The 13,862-nt window shown below is 41.6% G+C and overlaps 1 protein-coding gene across 3 annotated transcripts in view; it reads right to left on the minus strand.

The window, feature by feature from the left end:
• FAXC (failed axon connections homolog, metaxin like GST domain containing) overlaps positions 1-13,862 on the minus strand; it is a 77,244-nt gene that overhangs the window by 37,518 nt on the left and 25,864 nt on the right. For all 3 annotated transcript variants that reach the window (XM_045844089.1, XM_045844088.1, XM_045844087.1), the window contains one exon: positions 10,686-10,909. In XM_045844089.1, the coding sequence (XP_045700045.1) occupies positions 10,686-10,909 (224 nt within the window). The remainder of the gene's footprint in view (positions 1-10,685; positions 10,910-13,862) is intronic.

Raw genomic sequence — 13,862 nt, forward strand, 5'->3', positions numbered from 1 at the left:
AACCAGCCATCTTGCCCACAAGAACATTATGAGAGATGGAATCCAGTGGTTTGAAGAAATCAAGAGATGGTCTCTCCACCTAGTCAGTCTGGCAAGTCCAGAAGGCAGAGTGGTCACTTTTTGGTTTGATTTATTCATTATAAACCAATGACAGTCCTTCATGAAAACTATCTACTTAATAACTGATTCTAGTACAGTATTTCACTACCAGTTTCTATTTCTCCCTCTCCTTTTAGAAACTGGGACAATTTCCTGTCTGTCTTCTGACATGTTCCCTATCCTTCCCATTGCTGAAAGACTACAATCAGAGTTGCAAGATCACATGGGAAATTTTTCACATCCTAGGACTTGAGCACCACTAGATTGTAAGCTCCTTGAAGGTAGAGATGATTCTCATTCATCTTTGTTTCCCAAGAGCCTAGCCTAATATATAACCTGGTACATAACCAATATAAAAATAATGTTTAAATGATGAGTTTGCTTATAAGTCTGTTAGTTGTTTGAAGATATTGAAGTGCTCTCTAGCGACCTTCTCACCTAGTTTGAATTTCAGTTCTTACCTGTGTAGAAGCAAATTATGAGTTGAGTGCTTTGACTTTCCCCTTGTTGTCACTTAACTTTGTACCCTTAACCAAAACCTGCAGGTGCCCTCTGCCCTCTACCTCCCCACACCTTGGCCCACTGCTTAGCTCTTCAGAGCATCCCTTGCAGTCATTGATTTCTTTAGGTGTGTCTGTGACCAAAGAAAACTAATGAAATCATATCCTTTTCCCCAAGAAAAATGCAAATTACTCACAAATAAGTCACAAGTTGGCACCTAAAGATATTCCAATTTATGTGCATTCTGCCACAGTTCCAGCTTAACCACCCCACCTGAAAGAAGCTAGATGACAAAATAAGGGGTTGAGAGGAGGGCGGGGAAAGGGAGAGCAGCCTATGCCTCAAGTAATTAAGTTTCCTGTTACCACTTCAAACAAAAGCTCCATAGCACTTGTTTGACGGACCAAGATAAAAAATCCATACCAACAACAACTGCAAGATTTCAATGTTTCAATATTATAATCCTCTTTATAGATAAATCATAGTTTCTTAGGGAAAGATCCTGAAAATTTAATTATTTACAATGTGTAAAGTTTTATAACTTCTAAAAAGATGTTATTTATTTATTTTTAGAGAGAGAAGAAGGGAGGGAGAGAGGGAAACATCAATCATCAATGTGTGGTTGCCTCTCGTGTGCCCCCACCTGGGGACCTGGCCCACAACCCAGGCATGTGCCCTGACTGGGAATGAAACTAGCGACCCTTTGGTTCACAGGCTGGCACTCAATCCACTGAGCCACACCAGCCAGAGCAAAGTTTATGACTTTTAAAACTGTGGAATGAAACTTTAGAAAGTATGTACCAGTTTTAATTCCTACCAGCAAAGTGTCAGTGCATCCCCCAAGCCCTTGGCCAAAATATCACATTATATTAAAAAAAAAATGTGGCCAGTTTGAGTGGTGCTTCATCTTTTAACTTGCATTGCTCTAATTACTGAACTGGCCAAAAAATCTGTTTAGTTTTTCTGTAAAATAAAAGACACAGCTTTCTTTTTTTTATTTTTACAAGATTTTATTTGATCCAAACTGATGAAAATTGCTGGGAAGCACGTTTTTCATTTTCACCAATAACTTTATTGATTTGGATATTTTGAGTGTGTTCACTGTCTCCCACTATTGGCTTCTGGTGGGTAGAGGCCAGGGGAGCTGCTAAACATCGCCCATGCATAGGACAGCCCTGCAGCAAAGGATGATTTGGCCAAAATGTCAATAGTACCAAGAAACTTCACAAACCACTTTTGACAAGTTTGATAAGTCACAGCACCTTCTCCATACACTGCACAAATCACTTTTTTCATTTCAGTTGTTTTTAAATGTTCCATATCTCCTTCAATATTAAAAGGGCTGCACAAATATTCACCAATTTTAATATTTTTTAATGCATGCTGGTAATGACAGCTGTCACAATACAATCTAACAAAACTGTTTCAAATAAAGTTCAAGACTACTAAGCTCTACTAGAACCATCATATGGAAAAAGCTAAACAAACTTTTTGGCCAGCCCAATACTAAAGAGGTTGGACACTTTTCATGTATTTATTCATCATTTGTATTGTTGTTGCAAATTATCTTTGTATCTCTTTTGCCCAATTCTCCCCTTCAGATATTCATTTTTCTCATTGGTTTGTAGAAGCCTTTCATGTATTTAGTAATATTAATGCTTTTGTCACTTGTTACAAACATTTTTCCAGCTTACCATTTTAATTTTAACTTTAGTTATGAAGATTTTTGACATAGAGGAGGTTCATTTTATTTTTCTCATGTAATCTAGCAATTCAACTTTTCTTTTATAGTTTCTCTCTTTCGTACCATGTCAGAAAAAATTTCCCAACTTCGAGATTATAGAAAAGTCTTCCACATTTTATCCTTAAAACTTTATAATTTTATTTTTTACATTGAAATACTTAACCCATTTGCAATGTATTCAGGTGTATGACATAAAGTCAAGAGCCAATGTCCCAGAATGATTTACTGAATTAATTTGTCTTCCTCCACTGATAGAAATGGCCTCCTTTATCATATTCTTTGTTTCCACCCACATGTCTATCTCACAGGAATATCAAACTCAACTTAATATCCACAACTTAAAGATGTAATCTTCCCTCTCCTCCAGTGTTCTTCAAGTCTATTCACTATTTTGTTTAGTCAGTTTATGTCAAGAACTTGGTTATTCCGCACCCCTACCCTCACTACCACCACCCTCACCCTGCTGCATACACACATATCAAATCACTAAATTTTAGCCAATTCTGTCTCTAAAATATAGCCTTAATCCATTATCTGATGCCCAACTCTAGCACCCTGGCTGCAGTCCACAGCATCATCTTCTCTCTCCTGGACTACGACGGCCTCCTCACCGGACCCCGAATCCACTCTTGGCCCCTCTGGCACATTAAATATAAATAAGGTCGTGCCACTTCCCGACTTCCAACCTCTCGTGGCTTCCATTGCTCTTAAAAACAAAGCCCAAAATGATTTAGGGGACATATAAGGCCTGCCTGATCTAGCCCCAGCCTACCTCCACCTCATGCCACACTTCAGCTCTTGTGCAATCTCCAGACACACTGGCCATCTTTTCATTCCTTAAAGAATCCCAGCTGCTCTTCATCTCAGAGCCTTGTATTTCCATGCTGATATTCTCCCTGTCCCACCCCGGTTCCCCTTCCCCACGCACATCCCTACCTAACTCCAGCTTATCTTTCAGAGCCCACCTTACATGTCACCCCCTCCAAGAGGGCTTCCACAAGCCCTCCCCACTGACCAAGGTAGCTTCCCCTGCATGATGCCCTGTTGCACCTCGTATTTCTCCATGTGGCACTTCTCCTAAGTTTGCTATGTTATAGATGTTCATGACACTATCTCCCTTGGGTGACAGCTCCGGTCACTTAGGACTGTGCCCAACTTGTTCACCACTGTCTCTTCAGCCCCTCACAAAGAGCCTGGCACACTTCTGTGTGTTTGTCCACACAGGTACACTCACACAGTCCTCACTCAAAGGCATAGTCCTTCTGTCTGAATTCCAATTATTGTAAGTATACTTTCTCTCCTAAATCTCTAGCCATGACTGGACATTACATTCTTTGATAGGAAACTGCAAATGTCACCTGGAAAACCTATCACTATTTCTGATTCCACTTCTTAAATGCATTCACAAATTTCAATATTTTACTAGGAAAGTACTCCCAGATCCACAGATCCTGGAGTCTAGATTTGCCGTTCATCCAGCACATACTTATTGCTCACCAACGATGCATAGCTGAGCATCATAACTGAAACTGTACTTTTATCATTCTCCCCCATATGATTATCTCTCCCAAACCAACTGTCCTTACCAACTCTCTCAAACCAATTTGCTTTCCCCATCAGGTAACCACTGTGTCACCACATAGGACCTATAACAGCCCAATTAAAAGTGAAGAAACATTAGATTCTTGTAGTATCTGCCTCATGGCACCCATATAAATGCACAGCTTTCTCAAGACTCCTTCATGACAATCTGAACTATCCCCAACACCCCCTCATCCTGCAGGCTGCTACCCTAGCCTAAACCTTAAGGGTCAGTAGAGAGGAATCTCAGGCCCAGCAGCAATCCACCCTGACCCACACACAAGGGGTCCCACCTCCATTTTCCTTAATAAACTCTTAGCTCAACTTTATGAAAACTGCCTTCCAAAAGCATTAAAATACAATCTTGTGTTGTGACTGGGAGAAATGTGAGAACAGATATGGAGTATAAACCCACTGAAAGGACTTGGCAACAACCAAAGGCACACACCCCTAAGAGGGCAGCTCCCTTGCTGTAGTGACCACATCTCTCCCCTCATCTGTGTTTTCCTGGAGCCCCACTTCCCCCTTTGGAGCCCCAGCTCCCTGAGACCAACTCTCTCCTCTCCTGGCGTGCCAGAGCAGTGAGGGGGTCTGCCAAGTGGCACCTTGTTCTTCACAGATTCCTGGCCCAGACTTGCATGCATATTGCAGCCATGCTCTCTTTACCTCTTCCTCACCCCTGACTCTGCCGCAGTCCATCTGCTCCCTGAGTCACGTTACATTTGCCCCTGAGTGAGGCTTCCCTGTCCGGAGGAGTGGAACCCCACAGGCATGTCTGGTTAACGGTGGGCTAGCAATTGTCTATGACTAAACACAAAAGCTTCCTTTCATCTTCTATATATTACTTAACTAAGAACTAAATGATCGATCAAATATCTATGTACTTTAAAAATTATTTCACTTTTTAACTCATCCTGAAAAACTTGACCACATTGTAAGTATACATGCTGATAAGGGTGACATGAAGTACACATGGCAAGTGGTTCCTTTTTATTGCCTTTGAAAAGTAGTGCTCCTTTGCCTCCCTTTACTCTTTATTAAGTAGTTGAGATCACATACTGGTGTTTATTAAAAATAACCAAGAGATCTGGCTCTTCGACATGTGCCAACCCAGTGTGAACAAGGACTCTCAAAACTAAAGACTTCCAAGCCACGTGTGTGTCTTAATAAAAGGCTTCAGGCTGGGCAGGGAGGAGCGCTTTGCATTTGTCATTAGTCAAGTGTAGTTGGCTGGCAATTGGCTTGTTTTTCTCACTTCCATTAACAAATTCCACTTTATTACTTGGCTCTTTCAACTGCAGCTTCAAAAAGACATCATTCCTCCTCAAATATTTATGCACTTCAGACTGAGTTTTAACACATCTCTTTGCTGGGGAGCCACCTCCTAAGTAAAGAAGTGTGTGACCTCAACTCACCCAGCCCAGGAAATCTGAACCAGGGATAAAACTCCTTATGTGATTCTCTACTTAACCTCCAGGAGCACATTATGAAACACATTTAAAAACTACTTTGAAAACTACATGCTTAGTTGTGACAACTCAGAAAGTGCTCAAAAGGAGTCATCTTGGCAAACACAACCCCACTTTAAATCTCAATTCACAAGGAACGTCAGGGCAGTTGTTCGGTAGGTAAGAACTAGCAGGGGTCTGGAGTCAAACACCTGGCTTTGGTTCCTGGCTCCAGGTTTTACTCTTTGTGTGACTGTGCCTTCATTTCCTCCTGTGGCAAATGGGTGGTGTGACCCTGATTTGTACTGGACTTTATCTCCTGTTCTTACTTTAAACTCGTATCTAATGGCATAGCTAAGGATCTCTGTGCTAACACCGGACACAACTATGTATTTCTTATTTTTATTCTGTCTTATTTTCCTTCTCCTTAAAGATCATACCTGTAGATTCAGGATTAATAATAGAACAAAAATATAAAAGAGGCAGAGGGCAAAGTGGAGTTTGGCTAATAGTCTTATAGCACCATGAGGTGTGCTCCCAGGTACACAAAACTGAATGGTGTTGAATACTTAATGACAAAAGAAACCATTTGCAATATATTAAGTGGGGGCAGACAGGTCAAGAAATTATGTGTGTATATATATATATATATATATATGCATACATATATAATTCAAAATTATGCATAAAAATTGGAAAGATATGCATCAAAATGGTAACTGTGGTTAGTAATAGGTTATAAGATTAGGGTGACATTTTCCTTCTCTGTGCTTTTCTGAACTTTCCCAAATTTCTACAATTAAATTTTAAAATCAGAAGAAAGGTTTTTTCCCCCAAAGACCTTCCCCCTGCCCAGAACACAATGTTCCTAATGTAGTTATATTACACATAAAATCTGTGAAAGTGATCATGAAAATAGCTAATATTTATTTGGCATTTATGATGTGCCAATCATTACAGTAAGTACATTACCTAAATTCGCATTTAGTCCTCACACTCTATGATGTAGGTATTGTTCTGACCCCATTTGCAGATGAAAGAACTCGAGTTATTCATGTGAGATCAGACAGCTAATAACTGGTAGGGTCCAAGATACAAACACAGGGGATCTGACTCCAGAGCTCTCGCGCCCTCTCCCTCTCCCTCTCCCTCTCCCCTCTCCCTCTCCCCTCCCTCTCCCTCTCCCTCTCCCTGTCCCTCTCCCACTACTAGGCTTCCTGCCTCCACCTACACTGCTTCCCCAAAACCTTTTTTAAATTTTTGCTCTTGATTTTTATATTTTCCATATAGCTGTTCTTGACTCTCACCCTTTCCGGAGGAGGATGGAAACAGTTCATGTGTATACTCATTGCATGAGGTAAAAATTCAGCATTCACTGCGTACATGGAATCTCTGCTTTAAACACACATACCTTCCCACAGGGATGCGGGAACGTGCAGAACCAAACAGGGAACAGCACTGACCATTAGCGGCTCTCACAGCATGGTGAGCCTCTCCTTCCTGACCCTGTCACAACTGAATTTTACATGTGCTTGTCATCTGTTTGTTTGCCAGGCACTATTCTGTGCACTTAACATGCATTAGTTTTCTTCTCACCATTATTGTCTCCACTTTACACATAAGGAAACTGAGACCTAGAGAAGTTTAGAAACTTGCCCAAGGTCACAAAGCTATTAAATGACAGAACTGGGTTTTGTCATTTTACTTGACAAACTGGGATTGATGTCTAGAGGCATCAATCTTGAATGAACAAATAGATAAATGAATGAAAGTACACCCTCCATTTCCTTTTTTTTAAAAAGCCTGTCTCTTATTAGGATTGTTTGATTTTATTTCTGGAGATAATGAATATTTCTCATAAATCATATTTTTTAAGATTTTTTTTAATGTTTAGACCAAGGACAAGGGAGGTAGAAAGAGAGGGAGAGAAACATCTATGTGCGAGAGAAACATTAATCGGTCACCTCTTGCATGCCCCGGTGGGGGACCTGGCCCACAACCCAGGCATGTGTCCCAACCAGGAATCGAACCGGCAACATTTCAGTTTGTGGAACACCACTCAACCCACTAAGCCACACTAGTCAGGGCTCATAAATCATATTTCTAATATTTTAAAATTGTATTGCTATTGTGAATGGAATTTTTTGAATTATATTTCTAACTTGTTATTTGGATGTTACAAAAAAACTGGCATATTAACCTGTTTGTAACTTTTGTAGTTACTGAGTTCTCTCATTATCTGTAATAACTTTAGTTGTTTCCCCATTATTTTAGCTACATAATCTCTTAATTTCTATAGATAATCATTTTGTCTGCTCTTTCCAACACTGGAGGTATCATCCCTTTTTGTGTTGCCCAATTGCATTGATAGGCTCTCCGAAAACTACATAAAGAACAGTGAGAGCAGGCGCCCTTGTCTTCTGCACGGTGGAGATGCTCCCAGGGACTCATCGTTCACCATGACACTGGCTCCTGGTTCAGTCCTTCCATCATGGTAAGAAACTAGTCTTCAAGTCTCCTTCACTAATAGTTTCTGCCAGAAGCAGATACTTAATTCCAGCATCAAAATTAACATAATTCTTAATTCTTAATTCTTAATTCCAGCATAATTCTCAGTGTTCAGAGAACTATGGTCCTCCTCCTAGCTAATCACAACAAGTATTATTCGTTTGTTTCATATTTCAAATCACATTTTCTATTCTGTTTTTACTTGGTCTGCATGTAAAGACTTTTTTTAGACACCAAAATTAAAAGTACCTAGAAATTAAAATTAACTAACTTTAATTTTCATTTCAAATTTAATTTTTTATTTTAATTTGAATCTAATTAGAATCCTTTAAACTACATGCATAGATAGTCACTGCCTGCCTTCCATCTCTACCACCTACTCCTCAGGCCTCACCCATCCTCTATGGCATGAGGAGAGTCACTGTCTAAGTTACAACTAGGGCTCTTCCTGTTCCACTCCGAAACGTGCAACACCTCCGTGTTTTCAGTATGCTAAAGCACATACCTCTTAGCATAATGACCATCCCTTATAATGTGGCTCCAACCACCTTTTAGTCTTCGTTGCAATCTCTGATCCCAAAATGCCCCTCACTCATGAGTCCTTTTCCCATGATTTGCCTCAAAGGTCCTTCCTTATTTTCTTCATTAGAACAACTGTTTACTTTCTTAAGCTAACACAAATTCAACCTCTTGCATGGTCCTCCCCAGTTCTCCCCATCACTTCATCTCTGCTTCTGCTGTGTCCCCACAGCCCTGAGTGTAGACCTCCATCACGTGACCTGCCCCTGCCCAACCTGGACATGATCACACTTTTCAAGCAGGGGCCAGCATACCTCTCCAGATGGTCGGGTAGTAAACATTTTAGGATTCCCAGGCCATATTTAATCTCTATTGCATTTTGTCCTTATATTTTAATAATGTAAAAATTATTTTGAACACATAGGCCATAAAAACAATAGGCCACCGGCTAGGGGCCATAATTTGCCTACTCATGCTCCAGAGTCTTATCTGTCCCACTGGACTGTAAGCTCCCTGACAGCAGGGGTGATCTCTAATTCATCTTTGCATTCCCCAACTCCTGGACATGGAGGTGTTCAAACCATTGATGACAGTTAAATTGAAACAACAGTATCTCATTTATCCTTATGAATCAATTTTCCCAAATCTTGAATGATTTCAAAAGAAAGTCATTTTGCATTTTGAGTCTCTTAGGCATCTGGGCATTAAAAGTAAGCTATCTCCCTGGGTAAAGGGAGAAACAGATAATTTTGCCTTGTTTAGTAAGAAAAACTTTGATGTTCAGCCAAACAGCCTCTCCCTCTCCAAATGCAGCAGAAGCGCTTCTGTGAAAGAGCCAGGCTGCTCCCTGGTTCCCCATACAGGACCCAACTCCAGCTAACTCAGCTTTTGAGTGGTCCACTCAGTTTCCCATTGCAGAAATTCATCTAGATTTGTGATGCAGTTTTGAATACTTTCCAGGTACCCAGTAGCTACCATTGATCATTCATTCACCTCTTGTTTCACTACAATTGGGGAAAAAGCCTTTTTCTAAGTCATTAAGTGCCATAAAGACATTGGCTGTTTATCATTACCACAGCTAGGACCTTGTTCCTGGTTCTCCCAACCAAAAATGCTCCAGAAAGGTCATCATGATCACCCCTCTCTGGTTAAGGAGCTACACTGTTAAACTGTGAGAGATGAGCACCATGTCCCTGGCATAATCTCTGTCTTGACTTGAAGGGCTCAATGCCTGGCTTGCTCGGCTCCCAACAGCTGAGCTAGTGAGGAAGGGGAGGAAGCCAGTAGCAGGCAGAGCCATTGCCAAGGAGGAAAAGACCTTCTGCACACCTGCTCTGTGAGGCCAGGAGTCCGGTCTGACATTCCCAAGAACAAGACAAACTGGAGGCTAATTCCACTCATATCTACATCAGGCAGGCCAACTTGGGCTCAGGCAGGAAGAGCACCAGAAGGTCGAGACAGGGTCACTCTTCAAGCCAGGCAGTGCTTTCCGATGTCTGTTTGGAGTAGGAACCAGCCAACACCACCCCCCATGCACCCCCATGTAACAAAGCTGTGTGTAAGACTGGATGTGAGTGCTGCATGTGCTATTAGGATCTCCCCCTGCAAGCTGGAATTCAGGAGAGGATCCCAGGTCCAGGAAGCATCTGGAATGTGGAGCAGGAAGGAGCCAGTCAGAGCGGGTCTCCCTGCAGGGGGCAGGTTACACCCTGTACAGACCCCAGTTCCCAGGGCACTAGGTGGGTTCCAACAAAACCAATCTCAAACCCCACTTCCTAGAAGTGAGGCACCTAATGTGCTCCAGAATGGAGACGAGGGTGCTGAGAGAGGGCAGTGAAAACCCATCATCCCCAAACAAAAGCAGCAGCCCCGAAGGACTAGGTCATATAACTAGTCACAGAGAGAGCTTAGCTCCTTAAACATTAGTTGTCCCCAGGAGAGGCCATCAATTCACACGTTGAAGCTCCTAAATTCAAATATTTATGAATTGTTACCACTAAGACTCAGGCTCTGCCTAGTTCAGACTCACATCATTCCAGCCACCTGCAGCCAACCAGGTGAGCCAGGGCAGTCGCCCTCCTCTCAGCACCCTCGCCCACCTGTGGGCACGGACGGCTTCCCTGGGAGGGGCTCCCCAAGCACAATTAAACCCATGGTGGGGCTGCAACCTACACATGGATGCAAAGAAACCCATCAAAATCTTACTTTAAATCAGTAAACTAACAGTTCTTTACTAATCATGCAAAAAGGATAGAAAATATAGAATAGAAGGTGTGGTACATTACCCAAAAGCCCCGCTAAAGAGCGCATGTCCTTCTCCATCAGCATGTAAATCTCGTCCTCTGAGAAGCGGCCAATGCCGTGGCCATGCATCTCGCGTTTCACAATTCCTTTCGTTATGTGGCACACGACCCACCTCAGCAGGTTGCTGAAGGGACCACCACCACTAAGAGAGAGCATCTTCCGGGTCTCATTGAGATTGTCCACCCACTGGCAATAAGCTAACGTCCTGGAAGTGTGTGGAAACAAGTTACTACTGTGCATTAGATACATAGCAGCTCCACGGGGTCGATTTCCACTGAGTGGTTCAGAACTGAGCACACTCTGGAGGAACTGAATCACTGCAGTTTTTATAATGAGCAGTCTGCATGGCAGCCACAACAGGCCCTCGTGAATGCCTGGAGTTCGGGCCTGTGAGACACTCAGTAACGAACCCAGAAAATGGTACCACGTTACAATTCCACCAAACCTCTTCTGGCACCCACTTCTGGACCATCCCCTTGCCCACTCCCATGGCCTTGCTCTGCTTTCTTTTAGGCAACCCCACAGAAAACAGGCAGAAGCCCTCTTTAGAAGGGTTTTAGGCAGCACAGTGTGTACCTATGGGGGCATTGGGAGAAGGTGGCAGTGACTGGCGTGCTGGCTTCCTTCTCTTTCTTGATCAAAGCAATGGTTACACAGGTGTATGTTCTGTTAATTAAGCTGCACATTTTTGTTTTGTACATTTTGTGTATACATTTTATATTTTATGATATCAAAGAATTTTTTTAAAGATGCCTTTTGTCTTTGTGAAAAGATTAGGAATTAGGTATACCTGTTCATGTTTATTGTAAACTATATAAATTACAAATATTAATGATTCCCTTTCCAGAAAGTCAAATTATAAATATTATATTAATGATTTGCTCCCCAGAACTCTAAAACGGATACAAATACCAAAAGAACTTAGTGGAATCATTTTTCCCATCTGGAGGGTGCTTTCTCACCTGTCCAGGTGTCCCCATGTAACAGAGACGGGCAGTTAAGCAACTATTCACTGTGTGTTGTGCTGGCTGCAACACCCGGGCCTCTGCAAATTTTGCTCTCCAAACCTGTGCAACCTCTCAGGAATGTCTTTATGGTTGATAGTGCTGGTAGATACAAGTTAAAGGGTTTTGTACCAAAGGCTGAGAAAAATGTAGCTGAAGGTGTACAGGCATTAAGATATTTATTTTTTTTTCTCATAATGAGCAATAAAGATGTATTAGCAGTCAACTCTACTCCTACTGCTGATTGATAAAGCAGTAATGGCCACTTCAAAATGATTAGAAGAGCAAAAAATATTTTTACAGAGAATACAAGGTATGATAGTAAATTATAGCTACTTTCCACCTCAATTGAAAAAAAGCTATAAAAGACCCTGAAATTTTTACCACTTTATATTGTTCTTTTTTTAAGGGATTGTTTCTCTATAAAATAAAAATTAGAAAAAAAAAACTAGATATCTCTAAAAGTTTTAAGCATTCTTCATGTTTACTGAAAGATCCTACAACCAATTTTAACGTACTCTCTCTACTGCGACCATCACTCTTCCTGGTCACCTTTTACAGGGATGCCTACAAATCCTGTCAGAAAGATTTGTGTACCTCTTTTTTTTAAAAGTCTCCTTAAAATAAAGTATTGAGGAGTCAAGAAATGGATTTTGGTGAGAAGAGAGAAAAGTATATCATGATGGTGACAAATTAATATGTACCATCAGAGTACTCAGTGGAGCCTTTGATATGAAAGACCTCACATTCACCCTGGCCAGGTAGCTCAGGCAGTTGGAGCACTGTCCCCATACACCAAGGTGGCTGCTTCTCTCCCTGGTCAGGGCACACACAAGAATCAACCAATGAATGTATAAATAATTGGAACAACAAATCCAGGTTTCTCTCTCTCTCTCCCTTCCTCTCTCTCTCTAAAAATCAATAAATTCTTTATTTTTGAAGAATTTAAATATTTATTCTAGTAAATATTATAAATTTTTCAAACAAAATGCTTTTCTATTTGCTCGTCTTTTTACACCAGCAATCAAGTCAACTTTCACATTCTCTCAGAATAATTTGCAATTTCATTCTAATGAACTACATCTAAATTCACAATAGATGGGTATGCCATCTGTGATTGTTCGGGAAGTCAGTGGTCTGAGAATAAAATGAAATTATCCTAAATTAATCATGAACAGATAATAACAGCATTCAGGAAGCATCTAAGGTGTAAAAATGAGAAATATGGCAGCTTTAAGCTAACAGGTTGATGTGGGGGGGAAATGCATTCTTCATAAGCAAATTTCATAGCTTTTGTCATAAGCATAACTGATGCTGAAGGGTGAGCAGAAGCTCACTGCACAGAACAGAGGGAGAAGCTGTGTGCTGGAAGAGCACTGGCTGGTGGGTGAATGCCAGGAACTTCAGGACAGGTGGGTGGTGCACAGGATGCCTGAGGAAGCTCGTAAGAGTTTGAGGCTAGAAGGGTGGGCAAGGACCAGTCAGGACGGATCAGAAGCAGAGGGGGCTAAACTTTATTTTTAAACCAAAGTTGAACCACCTGAATGGTTTGAAGCAGACAAGAAACATGATCAGATTTGTGAGGAAGAAAGGGCTGAAAGTGGATAAATTGGAAGAGGATGACTGGCTAGAAGACCATGGCAAGACCAGGCTAGAAGTGATCACTGAACTAAGGCAACAGCGGAAGGGATGGCGAACAGGAAATGCATAGGGAAAACATGGAGAAGACATGAGAAAAAGACCAATGGATCTTTTTCTTACTCAGGCTTAGATAGAAGGAGAACTTAGGCATTTTCTCCCAGGCTGATGGTTTTAGTGGATAATGCTGTTAACCAATACTGGCAATACACAGGGTGCAATAGACTTAGTTGATGAACGATGAGTTAACCTGTTGCATCTGAAGTTTCCATGGAACCTCCAAAGTGAGGAGTCCAGCAGTTTGAGAACTCAGGAGATAGATTTAGATCAGGATAGGGAATTTGTAGGCGGGGGCAACAGTAGCAGTTTTAAAGCTATGAGAGGAAATGAGGTTGCCTAGGGAAGTTTTGAGGGTAAAGAGTGGTATTGGGGAAACCACAGTTCAAGGGCAAGTTAGAGGAGAAGACAGCTGGGCTCCAGGGCCAGCTTGGAGATAAGTAGCGGACATGGTTTTCT

Source organism: Phyllostomus hastatus, unplaced genomic scaffold (genome assembly GCF_019186645.2).
Source record: "Phyllostomus hastatus isolate PE091 unplaced genomic scaffold, TTU_PhHast_1.1 phas_contig_40, whole genome shotgun sequence".
Lineage (NCBI taxonomy): Eukaryota > Metazoa > Chordata > Mammalia > Chiroptera > Phyllostomidae > Phyllostomus > Phyllostomus hastatus.